At 38.9% G+C, this 23,004-nt stretch overlaps 2 protein-coding genes across 3 annotated transcripts in view; one reads left to right on the top strand and one right to left on the bottom strand.

Annotated features, from left to right (window-relative positions):
• The window catches only part of chchd3a (coiled-coil-helix-coiled-coil-helix domain containing 3a), a 57,319-nt gene extending 50,035 nt beyond the window's left edge, over positions 1 to 7,284 (bottom strand). Inside the window, exons 1-3 of the mRNA XM_029495148.1 lie at positions 7,059 to 7,284; positions 5,821 to 6,096; positions 5,169 to 5,325 (exon numbers count right to left, since the gene is read on the bottom strand). Coding sequence (XP_029351008.1) covers positions 5,169 to 5,325; positions 5,821 to 6,096; positions 7,059 to 7,139 — 514 coding nt within the window. The 5' untranslated portion in view covers positions 7,140 to 7,284. The remainder of the gene's footprint in view (positions 1 to 5,168; positions 5,326 to 5,820; positions 6,097 to 7,058) is intronic.
• Positions 7,285 to 11,086: 3,802 nt separating this feature from the next.
• Positions 11,087 to 23,004, top strand: part of exoc4 (exocyst complex component 4) — a 96,857-nt gene continuing 84,939 nt past the window's right edge. For both annotated transcript variants that reach the window (XM_029495618.1, XM_029495617.1), the window contains exons 1-7: positions 11,087 to 11,189; positions 12,058 to 12,247; positions 13,062 to 13,256; positions 16,406 to 16,599; positions 18,380 to 18,489; positions 20,734 to 20,834; positions 20,996 to 21,150. In XM_029495618.1, coding sequence (XP_029351478.1) covers positions 11,110 to 11,189; positions 12,058 to 12,247; positions 13,062 to 13,256; positions 16,406 to 16,599; positions 18,380 to 18,489; positions 20,734 to 20,834; positions 20,996 to 21,150 — 1,025 coding nt within the window. In that variant the 5' untranslated portion in view covers positions 11,087 to 11,109. The remainder of the gene's footprint in view (positions 11,190 to 12,057; positions 12,248 to 13,061; positions 13,257 to 16,405; positions 16,600 to 18,379; positions 18,490 to 20,733; positions 20,835 to 20,995; positions 21,151 to 23,004) is intronic.

Below are 23,004 nucleotides of genomic sequence, written 5' to 3'. Positions count from 1 at the left end.
GTCAGTGGATACATTCAGTTAATGCTCATTAAGAAGAATCTCTTCCTCCAGCTTTTGTAGTTTCAGTTCTCACCTCCATCACCTGCTTTGGTATACCCACTGTTAATAATTTCCTCTCCTGTGCCATGGAAGTGCCATTCCTGCTTGAACACGCAACACAAATATACAGTCAACTTAATCCCTTTTCCGATTTCCACCCTCTGTAGGCTTTTCTTCTCTGTGGCAAACGACACCTATCAAGAACTCGCAGTATGACAACGATTTGCTACACTCAAGGAATTGAAAAAGCATCAGGTGGAGGCAGGTTTAGCATGACAGGGCTTCAGGAGAAACACAAGAGCAAACACGGGTGCTGACTGACAGTTGACAACTTTTTGCTGCATAGTGTACCCTCAAAGATAGAGACTGCTGTCACCTACTGTCCAGAGAGTGAGAAAATAATATCCATCATGGTTGACAGCACTGAGAAGCATCATTGATCTCACTGCAGAAGAGAGTCTAATTACAACTCTCTTATGAACTGCAGCAAAAAGACAACCTGTATGCCTACAGTCCTGAGAAAAGGTTCTGCAATAGGGATGTCTGCCATGCAACATGGACATCAATCATTCATTAAAAACATGAGAATATCACTTACATATGTTGCTTCAAACAAACTTTAATGTACTGTTTCCGGGTCGCTATGGTGCTGGAGCCAATTGGAGGAAACCCACTGGGGTACAGGGACAACATGCAAACTCAGCTATGTCGCTGTGCTGCCTTTTAAATTTTTTTTTATTTTTTTTATTTATCTATTTTCTATATATGTGCGGATTCATTTTGCACGGCAAAAAAATTTAATTGTCCAGGGAAACGTGTTTCTTCACTGTACATATGACAAGAAAACACTTTGAATCTTGAACATGATTGTTTACTCTCAGCAATCTCATCACCATTTTCAGATGTGGCAGGCAGTTGTTTTTAGTGAAAGAGCTTAGGTAAGGTCATTGTGCACAACAAAGCACTAACCTGAAGGCACACTTAGGCATTAGATGGGGAGAATAATGGAACATTCAGCAGCTAAAGAGCCACATATTTCCCTATTAAGCGAATGCAGACTAAAGGAAGAGACAGACTTATGGTTAATATTGGTCTTTAATTCGTCAGGTGGGCAGAAACATGACTACTGAGGAATGCTAATGTTTCTCTATTTCTATCCAATCTGTGAATAAGCAACACACTTGGAAGTTGTTCTTGTAGCCTGTTCTGCTGCCCTTGGCCAAAACAGAATCAATCAGTTCTGTGCAAAATGGACAGGCCAATGTCATCTTGCCGTAATTAAACTTGAGATTATGACTTGGAAGAGTACTTGTGCTTTGGGCCACTATAAAACCAGCAGCTGTAAAACAGTTCAGAGTCCACTTAATGAAAACCCCTCAATTACTTACACTTCCCCACACAGATCTTTAGAGAAGATGAATAACACTGTGTACCTCAAGTGCCACGTTGGGAGGTCAAGCCCTGTCATTAAGAACTTTTTCCATCAGGTAAGACTAGCATTTAATCCTCACCTGCCCTTTAAAACCTTATGTTAAAAATATATACCCCAAAGCAGTGCACTGTGAAAAGCAAAATTTAAAAAATTCTCTAAGTTCAGGCAAGCCTAAGCAGCTGCTCATTTATCACCACATCCTCTCCAGCCCTGCAGAGAGAGGATTCAGATAGCTTGCAGGCCCACAGGGTCAGCCAGAGAACAGGTTGTGATATGATAAACACTGTCTGGGGTCCTTGAGGGAGGCTAGTTGGGGTCAGAGACAATTCTAGATCAACACAGCCCATGTCAGTCTTGACTAGGACATGTAAATGTTACAAAGATTAAAAACTCATCATCTTTTTAGACATATCCCCCTCATTTCCTTTTGCACCAATCACTAAACCCCATGGAAAAACTCATAGAGGAGGAGAGGCGGTGGAGCACAGTGAAGATCATAGACGAAGGCAAATTGCATTTCTCATCAGAAGTTTCATTAACCCCAGGACCCATGTGGAGGGCATAATCTGTAACATTACCACTTCCTCACGTTTCTAGCTTGCGCTTACTCGAGTCACAGCACACCTTTCACTATGTTCAAATATGAAAAGAAAAAAAAAAAAGAACTAAAGAAAGGAAAGTGCCAATAGCCAGATTCCAGCCCTGGCGGACAGGTGCATTTCTGATTTTCTTTTATTCAGAGTCGTTCCTGTTAATTTAATCTCATGTTATGGAATAGAACTAGACCGATCATTTCACATTTTCAAAAGATAACAAGAAAAGTCTGTTTCAAAAGCAGAGTGATATATTTCTCAAGTTTCTCACACACACATTTATGGGCACAAACACCAACAAAGTCTCCTACTGTGCTTCTTTGTCTCTACCATTTTCAAATTCTTTATGCAGCATCTGGGAGACATCTTTAAGCAGACTATTAGTCCAGCACGGTGTGTGGGCTCTGGCATATGAATATTTATAGCACACCGGAGAAGGTGTGGGAAGTTCAACCTTAACTATGGCGTAATCAGCACACATACTGACTCTGGCCATGATTTAGAGACAGCTAACCTGCTGAGAGCCTCACTCGATACCCAGCTCTCGGACACACATAATCAATGTCAGCCTCATTAAGGTCATAGCCTTTCAGGATTGGGCTGAACTTTGCAACTTTTTAACAAGATTCACATTCATCGTACCCCCCCTCCCGTTCTTTAAAAAGAGCATGTTTGACCAATTGTCCAAGTTGACTTTTTTCCTCTCTGTAATAGTACTTGGTGAGCTTGCTGCATATTAAGCAGTGAGGTGACCTTGCGAGCACAGTACACTGAAAACACCTCAGCAAATGTCAACAGCATTATTTTTGTGAGATAAATATGAGAGTCACCACATCCTTGCAGTTAAAGGGAAACTATAGTGATAACAAAAAACAAAAACAAAAACCCCAAAACTTAAAAAAATGTTGAGGTGGCCATGATGCAACATTAAAAACAAACATACTCACTATCCTGAACACTCCAGAGATACTGTCCACACAAGAGCTTGCCAGTAGCTGGTCTTTAGAGACCTTTGCCCCTTCTCAAACTTTTCATCAGTGTATCAAGACTCAGGAAAATAAATGGAAAGACACAGCAGCAATGACAACAACATGCTCCCATATAGACAAGTGAAGACAACCGACAGCTCAGGAAGGAAAAAGATCGGTGGATTTGTTGTATTGTGCTTTGACAGCAGTAGGCAGCCTTTCATAATAGCTACTCTCAACAGGCTCCACACGTTTAAAAAAAAATGAAGTAAGATACTGTCCTATTTATCTTATAATCTGAAAAGCAATTAGCACAAACAATGGAGGAATAATTTGATTCAACATGAAGAAAAAGGAAGACTGTGACACCAGAGCAAATGGAAAATACAGAGCAGACAAAAAAATAAAAACTGTTGAATGTACATGAATAACTCCAATTCATTTATCAATTGATAAGTGACTCACATACAATTCAGAGTGATATCAGAGAAGCCCTTTTTTGCCAAATAAAAATTTAATAAACAACACACACACACACCTAACCAGCACCTCCTTCCCCTAATGAGGCTTAGCATTTTGTTGTGTGAAACCATGGAGGTGTCGTTTTAATCACTGGAGTCAGTGTGGCGTTGCATAAGTTGGCCTTTTTTTAATTACCTTACTGATTGGGCCCAGTCAAGGATGGGGAAGCTTGCCCACACCTTGGATGCCACCTTGTGAGGAACTTGCACCCACACCCCATTATGTGCTGTGTAATGAACAGGTAACATTCAAATGTCCTTTGCAGAATATGTCAAGAGATAAGGGACGTACACCCACACTAAAGAGAAACTCAGACTTAAACTTTGCTTCTAGAGATAAGTGGAAAACGAATTGGTTTTTCTGTGTTTGAGTTCTTGCATACACATTTTTACACTAAAACAATGTAACTCAATTAACGCTGCAATATCAGTGTAGTCTGAGCCTGTGTTATCGGCAGTAAGTTTGACTTTGTCAAATCTTCTTTCAAATTACAAAAATATTATTAAACTTAATATATTGATCTAAAAAAAAAATTGGATGTTTGAGACTTAACCTTTTATGAAACTTAAAAAATGTTCCTGTTCCAGAACACGTGCAAAGATACAATAGTGGGTTGACACAATGTTAGCAAATCATCCCAAATTTACATATCAAGAAGATAAAGAATATATTAATATTCATTTGGGCCTACCAGTCTAATTAAAGATGAAAAATGTACCCTCTGTTTTGGGTCAGTTTTTGGTCTCTACCAAGTCCTGAGGGAAATGCTTCACTAACGCTATTTTCTAACATCCACAGGGGTCTGGAAATACCCCTGTTGGTTTGAGTGCTGGATTTCAGTATTCGTAGTTTCTTATACAACTTGAATATATAACTAAGCTTATTCTATATACTTCTATTTCTAATATCTATACAAGCTTAGCATTGCCGGGTATGCGTAAGAGCAGTTTACAATAAACAGCTAGTTAGAAGCTTCATCTGCTGTCTGGTGTGGGACAGGTAGAGTTCAGTGAGTTTAGGAACTTTCTTTACTGCCTACAGCTGCCTATTCTGGATGAACACAGAGCTGAGAGTGAAAGAAAACGGTAAGGCTGAGGCCATTGTCAATACAAATGCAGATTTTAGCTGCTTTAAGTGAAATGATGGAAATTTGAATAACACAGACGACTACTGAGGTTGGCTTCAATATATTGCACAATGTCACAAAACCACAGGAAAAGAGGTTTTAACATGGCAACATTGGTTCCACAGTGACAATGCAATGCAAATGAACAAATTAATCATGTTATTAAGAGTTATGGGTTGGCAATGAATCATTTTATGACCAAAGCTGCTGTGAGAACATTTTTTAAATGAAGACTAATTGCAATCTGACAAAAAGCTTCAAGTGGTGTAAAGTAAACATTAATATAATCATTACATAATTTAGCCCTGACTTAGACCCTTGGACAGTTCATTTCCTTATAACTTGTGCTGTCTAATTTACTATGCCCTGTAAATTTCAGGATCAAATGAGCCATGACCAGATACAGTTCATTTCTCCCTCTTTTTTTGTTTAAATAAATCATTCAGTACTTTCACACAAACTTTCAGAATCCTGGAATAAACACTCACCAGCTGGTTTTGCAGGAGATGCCGTGACTGGACCCAATTCAGGTTCAGAGGATGGACTGGGGGATGCTGACTTCAAGGGGGGCTGAGGAGGAGGTGCAAGTTGTTCACTAGGAGCTGTAAACTCTGGCAGGGGAGGTGCAGCAAATAGCTCAGCAGGCTGTGGGGATAAAGAATCCCCTGAGGGATGTAAGGGTTGGGGCAGGATGGCAATAGGCTCAAGAACAGGAGGGGGAGAATGGGGATCCAACTCAGGGGGTTGGGGAGCAGCAATGGGTTCAATCATGACAGGGAGAGGACATGGTGTGGGTTCAGCTACAGATGAAGGAGCAATGGGTTCAATCACATGTGGAAGAGCAATGGGTTCAATTACTGGAGATGAAGAAGCAATGGGTTGATTCAGGGGGGAAGATGGCTCGATTACGAGAGGAGGAGCAAGCGTAGTTATCCTCTCCACAGCAGCCGGAGCAGGGCAGGGAGCAGGATCAGCAGGAGGTGGGAGAGGTGTAAGCAAAGTTACTGGCTCAACGGCCGCAGCAAGAGGATTAGGCGAAGCCGCTGCCACAGGCTCAAAACCTGGAGCAGCAACAGCAGTAGCAGCATTTGGGGGGGATGAGGATGAGAGCACATCATCAATTATGGGGGCAGCTACTACCTGTTCTGTAGGAGGTTGAGGAGAAGGAGGAGATGGAGTTGCAGCCACGGTCTGTGTGACAGATTGGGCTGGTGGAGGAGGAACTGGAGATGCAACAGGTTCTACAAGAGGAGAAGAGGGAGGCGAGGAAGTGATTGGATCAAAATAGGGAGGTACTGGCCGCAGCAGGGGAGGAGGAGTGAGTGTTGGTGCCACGGGAGGTGGTGGAGTAGGTGCATATTGGTGCTTAGGAGGAGCTACAGGTTCCCTCATGCGATTGATGACACTCTCAGAGAGCTGCAAAGGACAGCAAAGAAAAGGTTTCAGAGAAACAATTAAAATACCAACAGTTAAATTGCATAACTCCCCATTAAGCCACAACTTGTCATTCTTACTTTTTTCTTTGTGTCAAGGATTGGTACTAGGAAGGCACATGTTGATAACATTTAAAAGTAGAGGTTTTAGCTGATGACAAAAAACAAAAGCTGGCTTCAAATAGCCTACTATTATTTTGAGTTTGTGTTCATATAGAAAAATAACTTTTACTTTTTGCATGAGAGGAAACAGCTTTTATTAATTAATTTTTTTTTTTTTTTTTATCTGTTTACAAAAATACCTCAGTAATGACGGAGACAGGATTATGGCCATTTCAAAGTTAGCATTAGCCTCCCGTGGATGGCTTGCCAACTATGCCAACTGAAGTCTTATCTGATCAGGTAAAGCCTCTCAATCTATATTTAACATCAGCTGACAGCAGCAAGACCAAACCTGTGACAGCTCCCACCTTATAAGGAACTGATGGTCACTTTAACCACCTTAAGAGCATCTCCGCTTTTCCACCTTTAAAGCTTCTCATCACCTCATCACCTCTAGCCATCAATGCAGCGAACTATTAAGTCAAGTGAATGAATCACTTTCATTCATATGTTGAGTAACAAAAAGCAAAAACACGTGGCTGGTGACATCACTGTCAACATTTCGTTAAGGATATTCAGAAGTTAACTTTGTCAAATCTCATAACCAGTTATAATTAGATAAAATGTTGTAAAACGATCTGTAAGCTCCCTTTAGCTTTAGCCTGTGTGTAGCTTTATCAATTAATTGGTTCACTCTGCTGGCAGTGTAGCATCTTGCTGCTTTCAGAGAAGCCAGAATTACCGAACCATTAAAAATAACAGCTTAATTCATTATTGTGGCAGCTTTGAGTGGATTAACGCAGTCATGTAAGGGTGGAAACAAGTCAGTGTTATGTCACTTACCCGTATGCCCTTCACCACTGTTATATTCTCGTTCTCGTCGGACTCAAATGAGACGCGGCGGTTGCTGTTGTTTGCTCCCATTGTCAGATCACAGGCTGTCAAAGTGTCACTAATCTACATGGAATAGGGCCGATTTATAGCCACAGTTTTGTTTAACAGCTGACCTCTCTTTGCAGCAGATCAGGCTTGCTCGGGCCCACACGGCTTCACTTCAACAAGTCGGTACTTCCTTAGCATGACGTAGTTGGAAGAAGGCGCGACTTGATTGGACAGAACTGTTACTCCCGTCTTATATCAGTCGTTTTCATTGGCTGTTATTCGAGACCGACAGCGTGGGAATTTGACAGTTCTGTCTGTCGGACTGACAGTGACCGGAGCTTCATTACTCTGTTAGAATAATATTAATATCATAAAAAACATTTTCTGAAACTGTCACGTAATGGCAACATTGTAATGTTAGCGTCTGTTTCCCCCAAAATAGAATCTATATTCTAATAAGCATTGATAAGTCTTCATACACACAAAAATAGAATTAGGTGATTTTTTCACAGTGTGATACAGGTGACAGAAATGTGCTCGTTAATAGGCCACTTGTTTTTTCACTTTACTATGTAGTCATTAGATTAATAACAATTCTTTATTCTGCTTAATGAAAATATTTCTAAAAAATAAAAATTCTTCAAGACCAACCATGACTAAATTAAATAATGTAAATTAAAAAACCTTACTGGCTGATTTCAGTCAGGAAATATGTCTGGTGAAAGGGAATACACAAGCAAATTATACAAATTTATACACATAAAGTGGAAAAACATGTTTACAACTCTAATGTACTGAAACACCTCATATATTAACTCATAGAAAACAATTATAGAAAACAGAAAACAGCTTTGCAAGAAATGTGATGTGAAAATTTCCACAAATACAGAAAGGTCAAGTTTGCATTTCTGAACATTAAACTTCAGTTCCATCCTCAGCAGAGAGCTCATCAAGTTTTGTAATAATATAGGAGTATAGAAAAGGTTGAACTGCCAATGTGTTGAGACAGTTCAGATTTTGCATAATTGTAACTTTCTTTTATATATAATACTTCATACGCTATCAATTTCAGAAATTCACAGTCTCATACAGCAGCTGAACATTGGAGGAAAGAGAGGAAAGTGGATATTATAAGGAATGACAGTTCATAGGAATCTTACTCCAAAATTGATGTATAATGCTCAAACAATAACCCAATATAGTTTTTATAATGCTCTCCACTGTTGTTTTTGTGTTTTCTACACTGTAAACGTTTCAGATGCTGTGCAGAAATAAATCAATAACAACCTTTTTAAGAACTTACTGGGGTTGTGTATACTGTAATATTGAGCAATTTCTTATACACAGGGGACTCATGTGATTCGGATCTTATACAGGTTGATCAAATGTATATTTTTAATATAAAACCATACACCAGAATGGCTGATAATACTGTATGTGCAAAATGAAACATATAACCTGAGTTATACGAGTGAATTGGAGAAATAGGATAGGAATACAATGTTTCAATGAATTAAAGTTGAGGAAATCAGTCACATGAAGTATGTCTTGAAGATAGACAGATAGATAGATAGATAAATAGATTAGATGGTTTCACCTAAAAAGTTATGTGGTGAAGAAATCATGATAAGTGTTAGAATGTGCTAGAATGTGCAATGATGTCTTGAGGGGACTCTTTGAAATGCCTGACGCATTAGCCTGAGCAAATGCAGTGCTTATAGAACTGAGACCATTTTTGAATGATAAACATATTTAAAGGACCTTTTCTTGTTCTTTACAGCCACACTATTATAATAAACAAGATAATCATAAAAACAAAAACTTTGACTTTGAAGCAGTTATGCTGCCTGGTGATATAATAAAATTGCCAAAAATATTCCATTCAATGACGATGTGCAGGGGACTGAAAATCTCCTTTTCATATTCAAATTCTGTTGTTTAGCTCACAGGAGGGAAATTGCAATAATCCTGTATGCTCAGTGATTCATACTTTATATATTGTACCACCTATGATGTGAATATAATTTTCATCATTGCTTAGCATAATTTTTTCGTCACACCTTGCATCTCACCCTTGCTTATTTTCAACAGTCATAAGAATCAGTCATCAGTTCCTGCTTTAAAATTCCTGACAGCCCTGTTGTTTGAAGTAGATATTGTTCGTTCTGTGTTTTCCTCTTGACCATCATCTTTGCAGCTTTCTAGCAACATCTCTTATTTTGCCTTGAACATGGCTATTTGAATTAATTAGGAATCTATAAATCTTCATCTCATCTTCATTATGTGTTATTTCTTAAAACTTGAGTGCTAAATAAAAATGTCAGTTGAATCAAGCATGTATGAAAAAGGAAAGGGATGAAACAGAAAATGAAATCAGTATGAGGTGCTGTAACCTAATGCAGGTGATGCATTGAGCTTAAGATATGAGACACGTGTTTTGTTTGATCCATTTAAAGATAAAGCGAAAAATCCATAAGGCATATAATAGATGCAGTGTTTTGATGTTTCCCCTGAGCTACATTTCCATGGAAACAAGTGAAGAAGTATCTTCTTCCTAATCACCACAGGATGACATTTTGTTCCAGTTTTCAAGGGGTGCAAGTGGAGAAATGAAGATATTGTATGTATACAACCTTGTCATCCTTCCAGTGTGTTTGTCTTACAAAGATTATTAAAGCTATAATCATACAATGTCAGTGACTAATTAAGTCATTACAAGTTAAGTTATTACAACCTAAAAATCTCTTCAACATGCATTCCCAAGATGAAGAACATCAATTATTTAATGATCACAATAGCTTAATTCACACCTGCTTAAATGCAGTTTATTTATTTATTTATTTTATGGAGGTCCTCTGGTCTTAATCCATATCATCTGAAATTATGCATTAAAACAAAGAAAAGAGAAATTCAGTTGATGTGATGAAAATGCCTGAATTATTATTCAAAGAGCTGTGGAAGTCGAAACTTACATCAACTCTTATAAAGGACACAGAATATAGAAACTGCATTTTGATCTATTACATGGAGATGTCTCACAAAGACCTAATTGCCCTTTTATTTAATCCACACATAGGTCAGCCAGTCAAAGCAATCATTTGGTGCACAAACACACATCAAGCTGAAAGAAATAACCTTGATGTTGTGGTATTGGAGAAAAGACTAGATTAACTAGATTAACTAGATCAATTAGACTGATGGGACATGGACTGCAGGTTAAGGTGATAAGAACTTCAAAATTAAACTTGGACCTGGAACACTAGGATCTCAAAAGAAAAACCTTTGCTCCATAATGACACAGTGATTGTTTGTGTCTTTTCTGTTCATTCTTTCTTTCTTTATTTTTTATTTTTTTTTTTGGTAGATCCAAAGATCACCCACAATTTTATCTGGCCAGTCCACCAGTGCATCAATCAGGACCAAGGCTGCTGGGAATCGACCTCTTTTGTTCCAGAATCAATGGCCTCCCTCATTCTCACTGGTACAGCAGATATTGTCAGAGATACAAAACCGGAGAGCCCCGTCAAAACCAGAACTATATGTTCTAAATGGGGGAGGCTATTAACTCACTGACAAACATAGTCTCTTTCCTTTCTCCTCTGCTCAACCTTTCCCTTATCAGTCTCAAGACGACTGGACTGAAAGTGTTAAAATTGAACAGTTTTTCTACTGTGATGTTTGTGATGTATATACTTAAAATGTCTTTTTTTTCATAAATATTGCAGGTATCTTGTGCATTAGTGTGGCACTGTAGCGTTCCCATTTTATTAGAATACACTGCTAAAAATGAAAATAATTACAATGAATTCGGGCATGCTTTTGTAGAAAATACTTATAGATGCTGATCAACTCTGGTGTCATTTTTACATCTTGAGTTTCTGTCGTTTTCTATTCTCATGCCTGTGTCGTCACACTTGTGTGTGTTACGCTACGTTCTCGAACAACAACTCCCAGGATTCCGTAGTGCAGCCTCGCGCTTCAGTCTTCCTGTTTGGGTGCAGCAGCTGGAAAAATGGCAGCTGAGACAGGGAGATACAGGAGTGCTGTTAGCAAAAACAAAGACCCCTCTGGTCTTCTCATCTCCGTCATAAGGTGAGCTTTGTCGCCTTCTTTGAATGCAGTTAGCAGCGCCGGCATGGTGTCGGTCAGTCCTTGCATTTGGGTTGTAAATCGGACAGGGAGCTAGCGTTTAAGCTAAGCTACGTTAGCCCCATCTTTCCTGTATTATTAAGTATATGAAATAAATAAAACAATTAAGTAGTTTTATTTACGACATTTTATGTCGGTAAATGAGGACAATTTTATTTCTACTTGAATACAAACTGAAGCTATACATGACTTCGTAGAAACATGTCATATTCAGTCGTTGTTTTTTTTTTTAAGCTTTCATAGTTTGTATTGGCGGTGGACTGTGGCTTATGTATGGTAATGGATATAATTATTGTTGATGAGTTTGACAAATATATACAACATTAAGTAAAAGTCACACACTGAGACTCCTGCAACTAAACTAAGTGACACTATTGGTGTTAATTGTTGAAGTAAAGTATCTCCAAGCAATAGTTTCTCTTTTGAAAACCTTGAAGTGGGCAAGAATAACCAGAGGTCTCTGAAAGGGATCCAGTTGGTCCTCAGTGTGTGAACACATGTCTATTTCTGTAACAAGGAGGGTCAAATCATCTGCAGATATGGCACTTATGCTGCTGTCAGACTGAGCTGTTACTGTGTTTAATGTTTCCTTTATTGTAGGGCACAAAGGCATCCAGTCTTGTACGGTTACTTCTATACTCACACTGCTGTCAAATGCTTTATATACGCTCCGATTTAGCTGGAGCTCAGCTTGCAATTGCTGCTTCCTAAGAGTCTTCATGCTCCACTTTGATGAGACAGCACTGATGCCTCATTCAGATTTATGATTACATTTAATCTTATGTCTCCCTTTACTCTTCCCCCGAAACAGGACTCTGTCAAGCAGTGATGATGTACAGGACAGGGAGACGGAGAAGGGCCGTCTGGAAGAGGCCTTTGAGACGTGTGATAGGGGCTTAGATGAGCTAATTGTTCAGCATTATGCTGAGCTCACCACTGCCATCAGGACCTACCAAAGTATCACAGAACGCATCACCAGCTCTCGCAACAAGATCAAACAGGTACAGAACAGAAATGGGCATCTAAAATCGGACACTGGATGAAATAAATTTGGGGCTCATCTGGGATAAACTGGGGAAACAATTATTAAAGTTCATTTTTTTAAGCTTTTTGTGTTCCAAGCCAGAAAGCTATATTACCTAACACAAATCAACGTTTTTCTTAAAATAATTCCAAATGTTCAAATCAGCCAAACACAGGTTTGTAAAGAAAGCTGTCCAGTTTCTCAGTGCTTTCTCACAGAAGGTGGAACCTGTCGTTTAATCTGAGGTGTTCTCATGCAGTTCTGTCTTTAAATAATGATATAATGTATTTCATTTTCGGTTCATTATTCCATAGGGCTGTTTTCACAGCAGACGTCTTGCAGTCATTGCAGGAAAAGCACACGTGTTAGTGATATCATGAATTTTGATTCTGGCTTTACTAATGATCCCGTAAGCTGTGACAGTGAATTTAGACCATGACATCAAATCAGCTAAGTGGAATTCACAAAAGTAAAATTCAATGTGACCTATCAAAATGTCTTCTGTGAGAAATCCGTGAGAAAAACTTTAATTACAGGATGAAAATAAAAACAACAAAAAGACCTATATTTCTGTCCCCTATTCCACTGGAAATGTTTATCTTTGATGAAAGTAAGCATAGAAAAGAAAAATCAGTTTTCAGGCTACATGCCATAACTGCAGTGGAGCTATCTTTATTGTGCTGAATTTCAGTCAATATTCATGTTACTTAATAAAAAACAGTCCACTAAAATGTACCTTTGGGCTGAGTTTGATGTTGTGTCTCACATGATTTCACTTCTCTCTCCTCCAGGTGAAGGAGAACCTCCTGTCCTGTAAAATGCTGCTTCATTGCAAAAGGGATGAGCTGAGGAAGCTGTGGATAGAAGGCATTGAGCACAAGCATGTCCTACAGCTACTGGATGAAATTGAAAGCATCAAGCAGGTGCCTCAAAGGCTGGAGGCCTATATGGCAAGCAAGCACTACCTTCATGCCACGGATATGCTGGTGAGTAGGGTTAGGGTTTTTCATTATACTTGATCTTTACTTTCATACTAAGAGAGAATTAGAAAATTAAAAATAAATACAATAAAATGGATGCTTTAGCAATTGGATGATATATAAATATTAAACTATAGTATACCTAGCGGGACAAACCATATGCTTTTTCCAGTTTGTCCAGTTGGTTGGTGGGAAAGGTAAAAAATAACTAATGAATGGGGAAAAAGGGAACATATTGTTCATCTTTTTTTTAGGGCAACCTATTGACAGTATGAATACATATGAGGCAATAATGAAGGGTGCTTCTGAGACCCATTGTGTTCACAGGACACATATAAACACCGGTGTTTATGAAGTGTTGCTACCAAGATTGATTTCCAGGTGCCTCTCATCATTTTAAAGAATCCTTCTAGCCTCAAACAGTCCATTGGGTGTGATTCTTTTACTTCAAGCAGACATCATCGAAGTGCATTGGGAGCACTGGAGATGTGTTTGTATACTGGGTACTTTTGTTCTTTTGATGTGTGTTTTGCAGTATGCTTGGCAGGGGAGCTGGAGGATGGCATTGAGGACTAAACAACCAGCCTCTGTGATCTCTCCATTCCTTTCCTTTCCTTTCCTTTCCTTCCCTCTTTCCCTACCTCCCTCACTCCCACACATCTTTCTCCAGTCTTTGTTAATAATTAGTTTGCAAGAATGGGGTTATTCAAGGAGGAGGAAAAAAGGAATGATGGTGCACCCAAAGGACCATAAAAAATCCACTTTGTGGGGGTGGAAAGAAGTGGAACTTCATTCAACCTGGATTCAGTCAGTTCAATGTGTTTGCAAAGGTTGTGGAAAGTTCAAAGTCAACTGGACGCTTCACCTCTGTCATGCAAACTTCAAATATACTTTACTTTATCAGAATGGTGCATTTTCATTGGTATGTAAAAAGCTGAGTTGAAAACAATTTTTATGTGTCTTAAATGATCAGAATGGTATTTACTTTGATGACATATTTATGCAGTTCATGAATAAATAATGTGTGAAAAATCCACTTTAAATAACCTGTACTTGAGCCAAAGTAGAGGCAAAATAACATCCATGAAATAACTTATCCGGTGACTCAACACAAACTAGTTTCAATAGACACTGGCCAGAGGGATTAATATTATCCCTCACTGTAAAAGAAGTCAGTTAGATATTTGAAGAAATATTGTCATCGGACAGAATATGAGAATATATGAAATTACAAGACTGTGCAGTGTTTCCTGGATTTCGTTGCTGTTATATTGGATACTCCCAGGACACTGTGTCTCTGTGCTGTAACATTATACTGCCTGTGCCAGTTGTTCCTCCCTTCAAGAAGTCCCTTTTGTGTTTATTCCCATCATGCTGTCACTCATCATGGGACTCATCTGTCAGAATAACGTCCTGTACGCATCCACTTTGCTAGTTCTGTCTTGCTTTCTTTCTTTCCTAAAATTTTTATTTAGTCCTTACAGACACATGTAGTGTGTTTCCTTCTTATTACTTTTGCCTGTTACTGTACTAGGAGTAGATTAGCCAGGGATAAACTTTCCAGACTTGTGTTTATGTGAGGCTTATCTCTCAAGGTTTGAAATTAGAATTCAGACTATGCTGCCTGTCTGCTATTGAATGGCAGTCTTAAACCCCATGGGGTTGGTTAAAAACATGACTGGCTTTAGTTTAAGAAAAACCTCCTTTCCTCTCCTCCCCCATCACCTTGTTTCTCTGGTAATAGAAAACCTAGTTAGTCTCATCTTCTCTTCTGTTGTCTTCCCATTTTCTCTCTGTTCTTATCTCCGTTTCTCCCCAAAGCAAATTCACTTGAGGCATCATATCCCTCATTACACTGACAGGCTTGGCCCCTAATGCTGTTAACCAGCCTTCCTCTGTCATTTCAGCCCAATGGTAATGAGATCTCCCCACACAGAGACACATGAGCATTAAATGATTTACAGTCATACAATCACACACATATAATCATATGAAGACACAATTTAGAGGTGTGTACACACACGGACACAGAACATGCAAAGCCTTGCAGAGTTATTCTATTAAGCCAAAGGGGGCTGATCATGTCCCACATTAGCTCATCTTGTCACTAATGTGGCTCTCATTTGCATCAACACACACTTGACCCGTGCTCCCACCCTCTCCCACTGCTACCCATTCCCGTCTGGTCTGCTCTGGCCATGCAGATATTCTTGCAGCACTATAATCAGGCCATTAGTGCTCTTGAAACAGAATCATAAAAGCATGTCTGCATATAAATGCGCATACTTTACACATTGGCACTTTTTATTTAATGGAATGAAGATTTGTTAATTGTTAATTGCCGCAGCCGGTGCTGCTCCTGCTATTCAAAAGTGAGAAAACAGGGAAGGAGGCAGGTAAGTTGTGTGAATTTATAGAAATAAATTGCGTGACCCGGGAGTTGATGAGACTGTATTTTCAATTTTTGGAGTGAAATGTATTTTATTGTAGGCCTATTGACAATGAATGAAACAAACTAATATAGAGTTTACACTTAATTTAATTGATGAGAAATTATTGGAATGAGCAGCAGTCTGTTTGTTTACATTATTGTAAACATGAAGTAAAACTACACAATTGCTCACTTTGTTGGAGTTGCTAAAAGACATCAAGGAAGCTTTGTGTACAGTTGTCATTAATAAAAATCTTGAAGGCTAACAAAGACTAATAAATAAGGCATTCTCATTGTTTTTTTTTCCATTTGGTTAGTGTGGGTGGATTTGTCACACAGGAGCACTGGCTACAGCCAAGTGGAAAGAGAGATTTAATTTACCTGTGAAACTCTCTCACTGTAGCTTTTATGAAGTTGAGGTGCTCAACCACGGTGCATTGTTTTTGTTTTTTGACATAGTTGATCTGCAATGTTCACTGCAAATTCTGTAATAACATCAAGGAACACTAAATGCTACCTTTCTACTGTTACAGGTGGAGCAGATGTTTTTATTTCAAGTAAATATTGGTTGGTTGTTTTTTTTCCCCAACATTATGAAGGTTTTGTGTAAAATGGGCAGAAAATGAGTTGAATATAGGTGTCTACCAGGCAGTGTGGTGTCCCTGGTTGTCATATGTTGTACAAGCTGACAATAATTAGTGCTTCATTATGTTGTCACATGCAGGTATCTGCTGTAGAGTCCTTGGAAGGCCCTTTGCTGCAGGTGGAGGGGCTTGGAGATCTGCGGTTGGAGCTCCACAGCAAGAAGCTCAATATCCACCTCGTACTCATTGATGAGCTCCACCGACATCTCTACATCAAGTCCACAAGTCGCCTGGGACACAAGAACAAGGACAAAAATGCTGCTCGCCTTCCAGGGTATGGGTCTAATTCTTAGATTTCTTGTCATATGTTGTTACCACTATGGGGACCTCCAGATGTCCTCACAGGAATAGAAATTAGTTTTTTTTTTTTCCCTTACTGTCATCAGAGGTAGAGTCATCTTTCACTTGATTGTGCATACTTGAAAAGAAATTGTAGTTAGAGCTTTGATATTGCTTCTGTGACTATGCAGGAAAGTATTTCAGAAGTAGCACAACCAGCAGTTGAAATTGTCTTTAAAGTGTTGTAAAGGATTTGGAATTGTCTTTCATCACATTTTATCATTATTTTCTTATATGAACATCCATTAGCTTCAACAAATTTCCTCCATATCGGGTCCATATAGCAAGCAGAATACATTTTATTTCATTTCCTTAGAGAATTATCACTAATGTACTATATTATAATGTTCCACGCGGAGACAGCCAGAGGATCTGAAGATGATAAATAGCCATTGCCTGTTATACAAGCTTATCTTTTAGTCAGTTTGTTCAGGTCAAAAGCATCAAAAGCCTTTATTGTTTGGGTATCATGCCACCGAAAGATATCCTTCAAAGTTCTTTCTTGTTTGGAAGGTTTAGACTGTGTAGATTTGCCTTCGTTATAAGTCATGTCATTGCTGGGACACCTCGGTGCAACTTGCCAATTATTTCCTGTATGTAAACCAAGCCAATTACTGCCAAAAACAATTAGACCTTGTATAATTTGTTGCTTTACATCTTCATGCTTGCATTTGGTGCTCAGAAGCACAATAGGAACAGCTGAGAAAACATCCCACCTCATTTGCTGAAAAGAGGCAAACAGCATTAATTCACTCTCAGGGAATAAAGAGCCATCATAATGGGGGCTACAGTAAGAACAACACAAATGCTGAAATATGCACATGAGATTTATTCTTTTTGAGGAAAGAAATAATTTTAAACCTTGAAGAAAACTTTAACGTTAAACGTTAACGCTGTCAATTACTAAAAGTAAAATGTACAAAAATGACTGGAGGTGACATCCATGTTTTCTGTTTGCCAATGAGAGAATAACCTACAGTGTCTCCATGATCCTAAGGCCGCATTCTTAGTTTCATGAAGTGGCTGTGTAACTTATTAGAGATAATGTGGCACAGTGGTTTCATACACACTGTTGATTCTATGAAAGTATGTTTTTTTTTTTTTTTTTTGCACTTTTGCTCATGTGTGTATGTGTGCCTCTGTGTGGGGTGCGGTAATTATGGTGGTGGGCTGGTGAGGTAGAATGATTTATTACTGAGGGTCAGCCAGTGACAGGTTCTGGCCTCCCTGTATTGGGTTGCGTCTAACAACAAGCCAGCCTCCATACACCCCACTCACTTAGCAGGCACACTGTGCTTATACCGCCCAACTTAAAGGGCCTGGATTGCTTCCACCTCCTGCTTAAGGCTTGATAAATGGCTCATTGGAAAGCAGCACCAAACCTACCCAGAGAAGCAAGACTTTTGGTTATAACACTAGATTGTTTTTGTTAGGGAAGGGAAGGTAAGTGGGTACGTTTCTGTTACTTTATAGTGAACCTTTGTATGTGTATAAAAGAGAGTTGGATATCACGTGCAGTTGCAATATCATGATTCAAATGAGACTGAAAACATGACGTTTAATATGGCGTGACAATATGTAAGAAAATGGTGTTGATGGATAGAGTAGTAGGTGATTGGAATGGTTATTATATTTTGAATAATTGTTTATTCCTAGTAAATAAATAAACTCATTTTATTTATTTATTCATTTATTGATTGATTTATTCATCACAGATCCACTGCCAAAGACACATCTCCGATGCCTGTGTTGGATGTCAGTAGCCTATCCACTCCACGAAAGCTTTTGGATTCATCACAGTTCAGCACACCTGGATCCAGCAATGGTACTGTCTTTCTCTTATATTAAATATGTCTAAGAGGCAAGATTGGATAACAAAAATGGGGCTTAGGAGAAACAGGAGGATAGTGAAAGAAGTTGGAAATTGTTTCATGAAAAACAATAGATTTCTTTCCATTAAAGTGGGGAATACATTAGCAGAACTATAGAGATAAACAGAACAACAAAGTAGTGTTGTTAGTCTCGATGGATAAACAAAACGTGTGGATTTCAGCTGGCAATTTTATTTTCACTGTGCTGATATTCTTAGTGATAATGAAGTCATTAGCACCACTTTGACTTCCATCCATTTGCATATCATTATGTGTGTATTTTCCCCTGCTCTCGCTCGAACACACACATTTACAAACACATAAACACAAACTCAAATGGCTGATCCAAACTATTGTACAAAGGACTGAACACAGCACTTACGCTTCATTACACTCACACACACAATTTTGGACACAGCCATACACCCACATGCCTTTCCTTGCCGTACATGTCATAACATTTTCAACTTCTATCATCATATACATTTCCCTCGCTGTAATTATAATCATCTTGTCCCCACTGTCTGTACCATTAGTCACCCAGTGTCTATGTCCTCACAGCAGGGGAACAGCATTCATTACACTCTAACCAGTAACCAGCGATTTTAACAGGCTCTGATAATGCAGGCTATAACTGCATCCGGGAATGTGTGAATTCTCTCTTGGTTGTTGGGGCGTAGAGTCACCACAGCATCCCTTCCAGGCAGAGCACAGAGGAACGCAAACAAGAAGATAATGAAAAAAAGTTAATCCTGCAATAACTTGGTGTTCCCTTGGTAATTCTGAGTTTTTATATTAAGCCAGGCACTTTTTTGCCACCCACTCTTGGCATTATAAATTAGTGACTCACCAAAGCATTTTTAGCTTTTTGAAAGTCAGGCCATCACAGACCATACTGTATAATCATGCAGTGTGATCTATGCAGACACATGAGCTTACTGCATTGCAACCTTAGTGGAGACATAATATAAACATGTGATCACCAAGTTTTACCTGAAAGCTAGAGCCAGTGTTTCTCTGCCATCTGACGGATGCTTGATTAAACTATTGTAGCTCTGTCCCTCTCTCTGTCTCTCTTCACTTTTTGATGTTAAAATCTTCCCGAACTGGGAGCTTTTGTCAGTTAAAGCTATTATTTCTCTTATGTATTTTTTTACTCTACTTCTTTATATTTACTTGGCTCAGTACATCAGCATCCATGTGTATTCCAAGTCCTCAAACACACACTCCAATTTAATAATCACCATTAATATATGCAAAATTTCCATTCAGTTCACCTGCTTTTTACATCTAAAATTAAAATGAATATCTCAACATGATGCAAAAAAAAAAAAAGAAACAAAGCAAAACACAAAAACAAAAGAACCCACGGAAAATTAGCTACTACTAGGTGGTAAGTGTCTATACAGCGTCATCCTAACAACTGTGGTCACGACACAGCAGCTACCTTCCATCAATGGCCTAGCTTGCCATTTTGTCTAATAGCATTAGAGTACCTCATTTGTAGCTAGTAATTGTCATAATTATTACACAAACTACAGTTGGAATGGGAAAAAGAGGAAATACACCCAAAGTCCATTAACTTGCCATAAACATTAACTCTCTTAACAGACTTTGATGGGGAATTGGGAGGCCCTATCTAATGGAAATTAGCGCATCACTCCATGCTGCCACTCTCAATTTATCTGCTAATATGGCTAAGTCATATGGCGAGAGCATGGGGTGGGGAGGTGCAGGTGTGTGAGTGTTAAATGGAATGATGTAGTGTAATAATATAAGAAAAACTATAATTTTATTTGTTTTTGAGTGCCACGTTATTAAAAAGCTGATCTTGTTTATATACTGTATATTTAGGTGTTTTTTGATATGAGAACACATTGTGTGTAATAGCTAACAAAACATTTTATGATTCTAGTATGCCAAAGACAACCCAGTGCTCATTTTATACATGCCATATAAATGGTAGCACTATATGATACTATGGATTTGAAATGGTTGTGTGACCAGGTCACGTGTTTCCAGTTTCTTGAGAACAATGTTGTTCAAAACACTGTAATATAAACAAGTGCTTTAGAAATACACAGATATAGGCAAAACAGTGTGGAACTCCTTATCAATGGGATTTTGCATTTGTCGAGGACTGAACTAATTGTATTTGTTTGCTTTAGCATATACTATAATTCATATATATTCTTTAGTGCGTGAGTTGCAGCAGGAGGCTCGTGAGCTGAACCAAGCTGACCTCCCTGAAGTGGATCCAGAGGAAAACAGTTCTGAGTTCATGGGCATCCTTATCAAGGTACATTTTGTACACAAACATTACTGAATATTACTAACGAGAGTGTGAATATCAAGACCTCAGTGACTTTACGGTAGTCTCTTGGCCCTGCGCCTGTTATTTCAGTGTCTATGTGGTATTTCTGCTTTAAGCTAAATGTTTGTATTGCCCTTTTCCTTCAGGCCCTGGCCAAATTGAAGAAAATCCCAGAGACCATTAAAGCAATAATGGAGCGGCTGGAACCTGAGCTGAAACAGATCGTTAAGAGGTCCACCACTCAGATAGCAGACCACGCTTACCAGAGAGGGGAAAACTTGGCCCAGGAGAGCCAGCCAAGGTGAAGTATTGAGATGGGAGGGATAAGGGACACGCAGGGACATGCATCAGGGCAATCCTTTGAAGAGTGACTTGCAACAGATCAGTGAAATAAATTGAGAAAACTGAAGGTTAATAACAAATAATAAAGCATGAGCCAAATATAGTAAATAGTCAAGAAGAGGAAATTATAATCAGTTCTGTGGAATGAAAGGCATTGTTTTCAAGTGATCTTAATTGCCTGACAGAAGATAATAAGTAGCACTAGCATTGTTTCCAAAGATGATCAGTGTAAATAGATGCATGCATTTACTGCTGTTACCACTGTTAAAGGACCTTAATAAATCTGTCATTTATAATCCCAACAGTATTATATCCATGTAAAATAGTTTTATTAAACCAGCCTGTTTGCTTGTTATTCTGAGGGTGTAGTATCCCCATTAGAATCAATTCCCAGTGTCATTATGTAAAAGGCGACCACTCTCTCCAGTGGCTGGTTAAAATTCTGTCTATTAACTCAACACTTCCTGATGGGAACTCATCAATCTTCCCTGCACCTTCTTACTAATACTTGACAGGTGCTTATAGATTCTAATATGGAATTTATTAGTCACCAGTGATTTTGATGTAACATGCAGTGGGTCTTTTAAGTATATTAAGAGTTGACAGTGAGGGCAGTAGAGAACATGTTTTGAATGCAGTCCCTGGGTGTTCATAGTCAGACAGTCAACCAGGTATGAAACATAGTCAAGGCCAAGAGTGGAGACACACCTGCCTCAGACCATGAAAACAGATACTCTGCTGCTTTAAACCTAGACAAGTCATGGTTAAACACACCCATACACACACAAACAATTTCACACCTGCCATAGAGGACTATGCTACATTTTAAAAGCAGTCACGTCAGCGCCTGCAGACATACACATATAGTGAGTGGACTTGGGAAGCGCAGGTTTCAGTCCGCTGATCCTGAACCATTTAAGAGGAACGTCTTGTTTCTGTCAGGGATGTTCTCTCAGGCCTAGTCTGCTTTCCTTCTTCTTGCCTGCTGAATCTCATCTGACCTCAATGTAATGGGCCACCGTGTAGCTCGTTCCCAGATCTGTTGCTTACAGATTGTTTTAAGTTTGACTGTGTGTGCGTATGTATGTGAGCGCTGGACACTGTATTTGTCTCAAAGTATGCTGAATTGCATTTGGATGAACCTTTTGAGCCTTGTGTGTGTGTTCGAATTCAGAGGCTTACACAACAAGGTCTGCCTATGTTCACTTCAATTTAAAGTCAAGGTTTGTTGCTATGGAAACGCCAACCAATGTACCACTTGTCGGGAACAATGGTCTTGCATTATTGCACACTATATTTTATAGCACTGCAGACTCGCAGGCAACACTTAAGCACTTTACAGCATATACAGTGGTCTGTGGCTTGCTCTCAGTGCTTTATGTTCTCATTCAGGTCCTCTGTGATCAGCCACATTGAAAGTGCAGTTTCATTCCCAACTCCTTTCACTAGATCTTGCTTTCTAAAAGATACTCCACTCAGGTTCCCACTTCAGCACAGAAGTTATCAACACGCACCACTGATCTGTGAGTCACTCAGTTTAATTTACATCAAATCAAGGCTCTTGAAGTCATATTCCTTTTTCATTTTGCATTACAAAAACAGAGCATTATTTCTCTTTTCTTTGTTGTTGGTATATAGGCGATTCGGAATCTAATCTGAATCCCACACAAAGAGAACTGATTTAAAGCAAAGGAATGTTTGAATGCCCAAAGAACACTGAAATAAAAGACTGAGTTTTTTAAATCCAGTTTAAAGAGACAAAAAACTCACTGATCAGAAGACTGATTCCTTGTGTCATATAGTTTTCTTCAGC

Source organism: Echeneis naucrates, chromosome 23 (assembly GCF_900963305.1).
Source record: "Echeneis naucrates chromosome 23, fEcheNa1.1, whole genome shotgun sequence".
Classification (NCBI taxonomy): domain Eukaryota; kingdom Metazoa; phylum Chordata; class Actinopteri; order Carangiformes; family Echeneidae; genus Echeneis; species Echeneis naucrates.
Note: the sequence above shows the minus strand (reverse complement) of the source record. Positions and strands in the feature narration are given on the sequence as shown.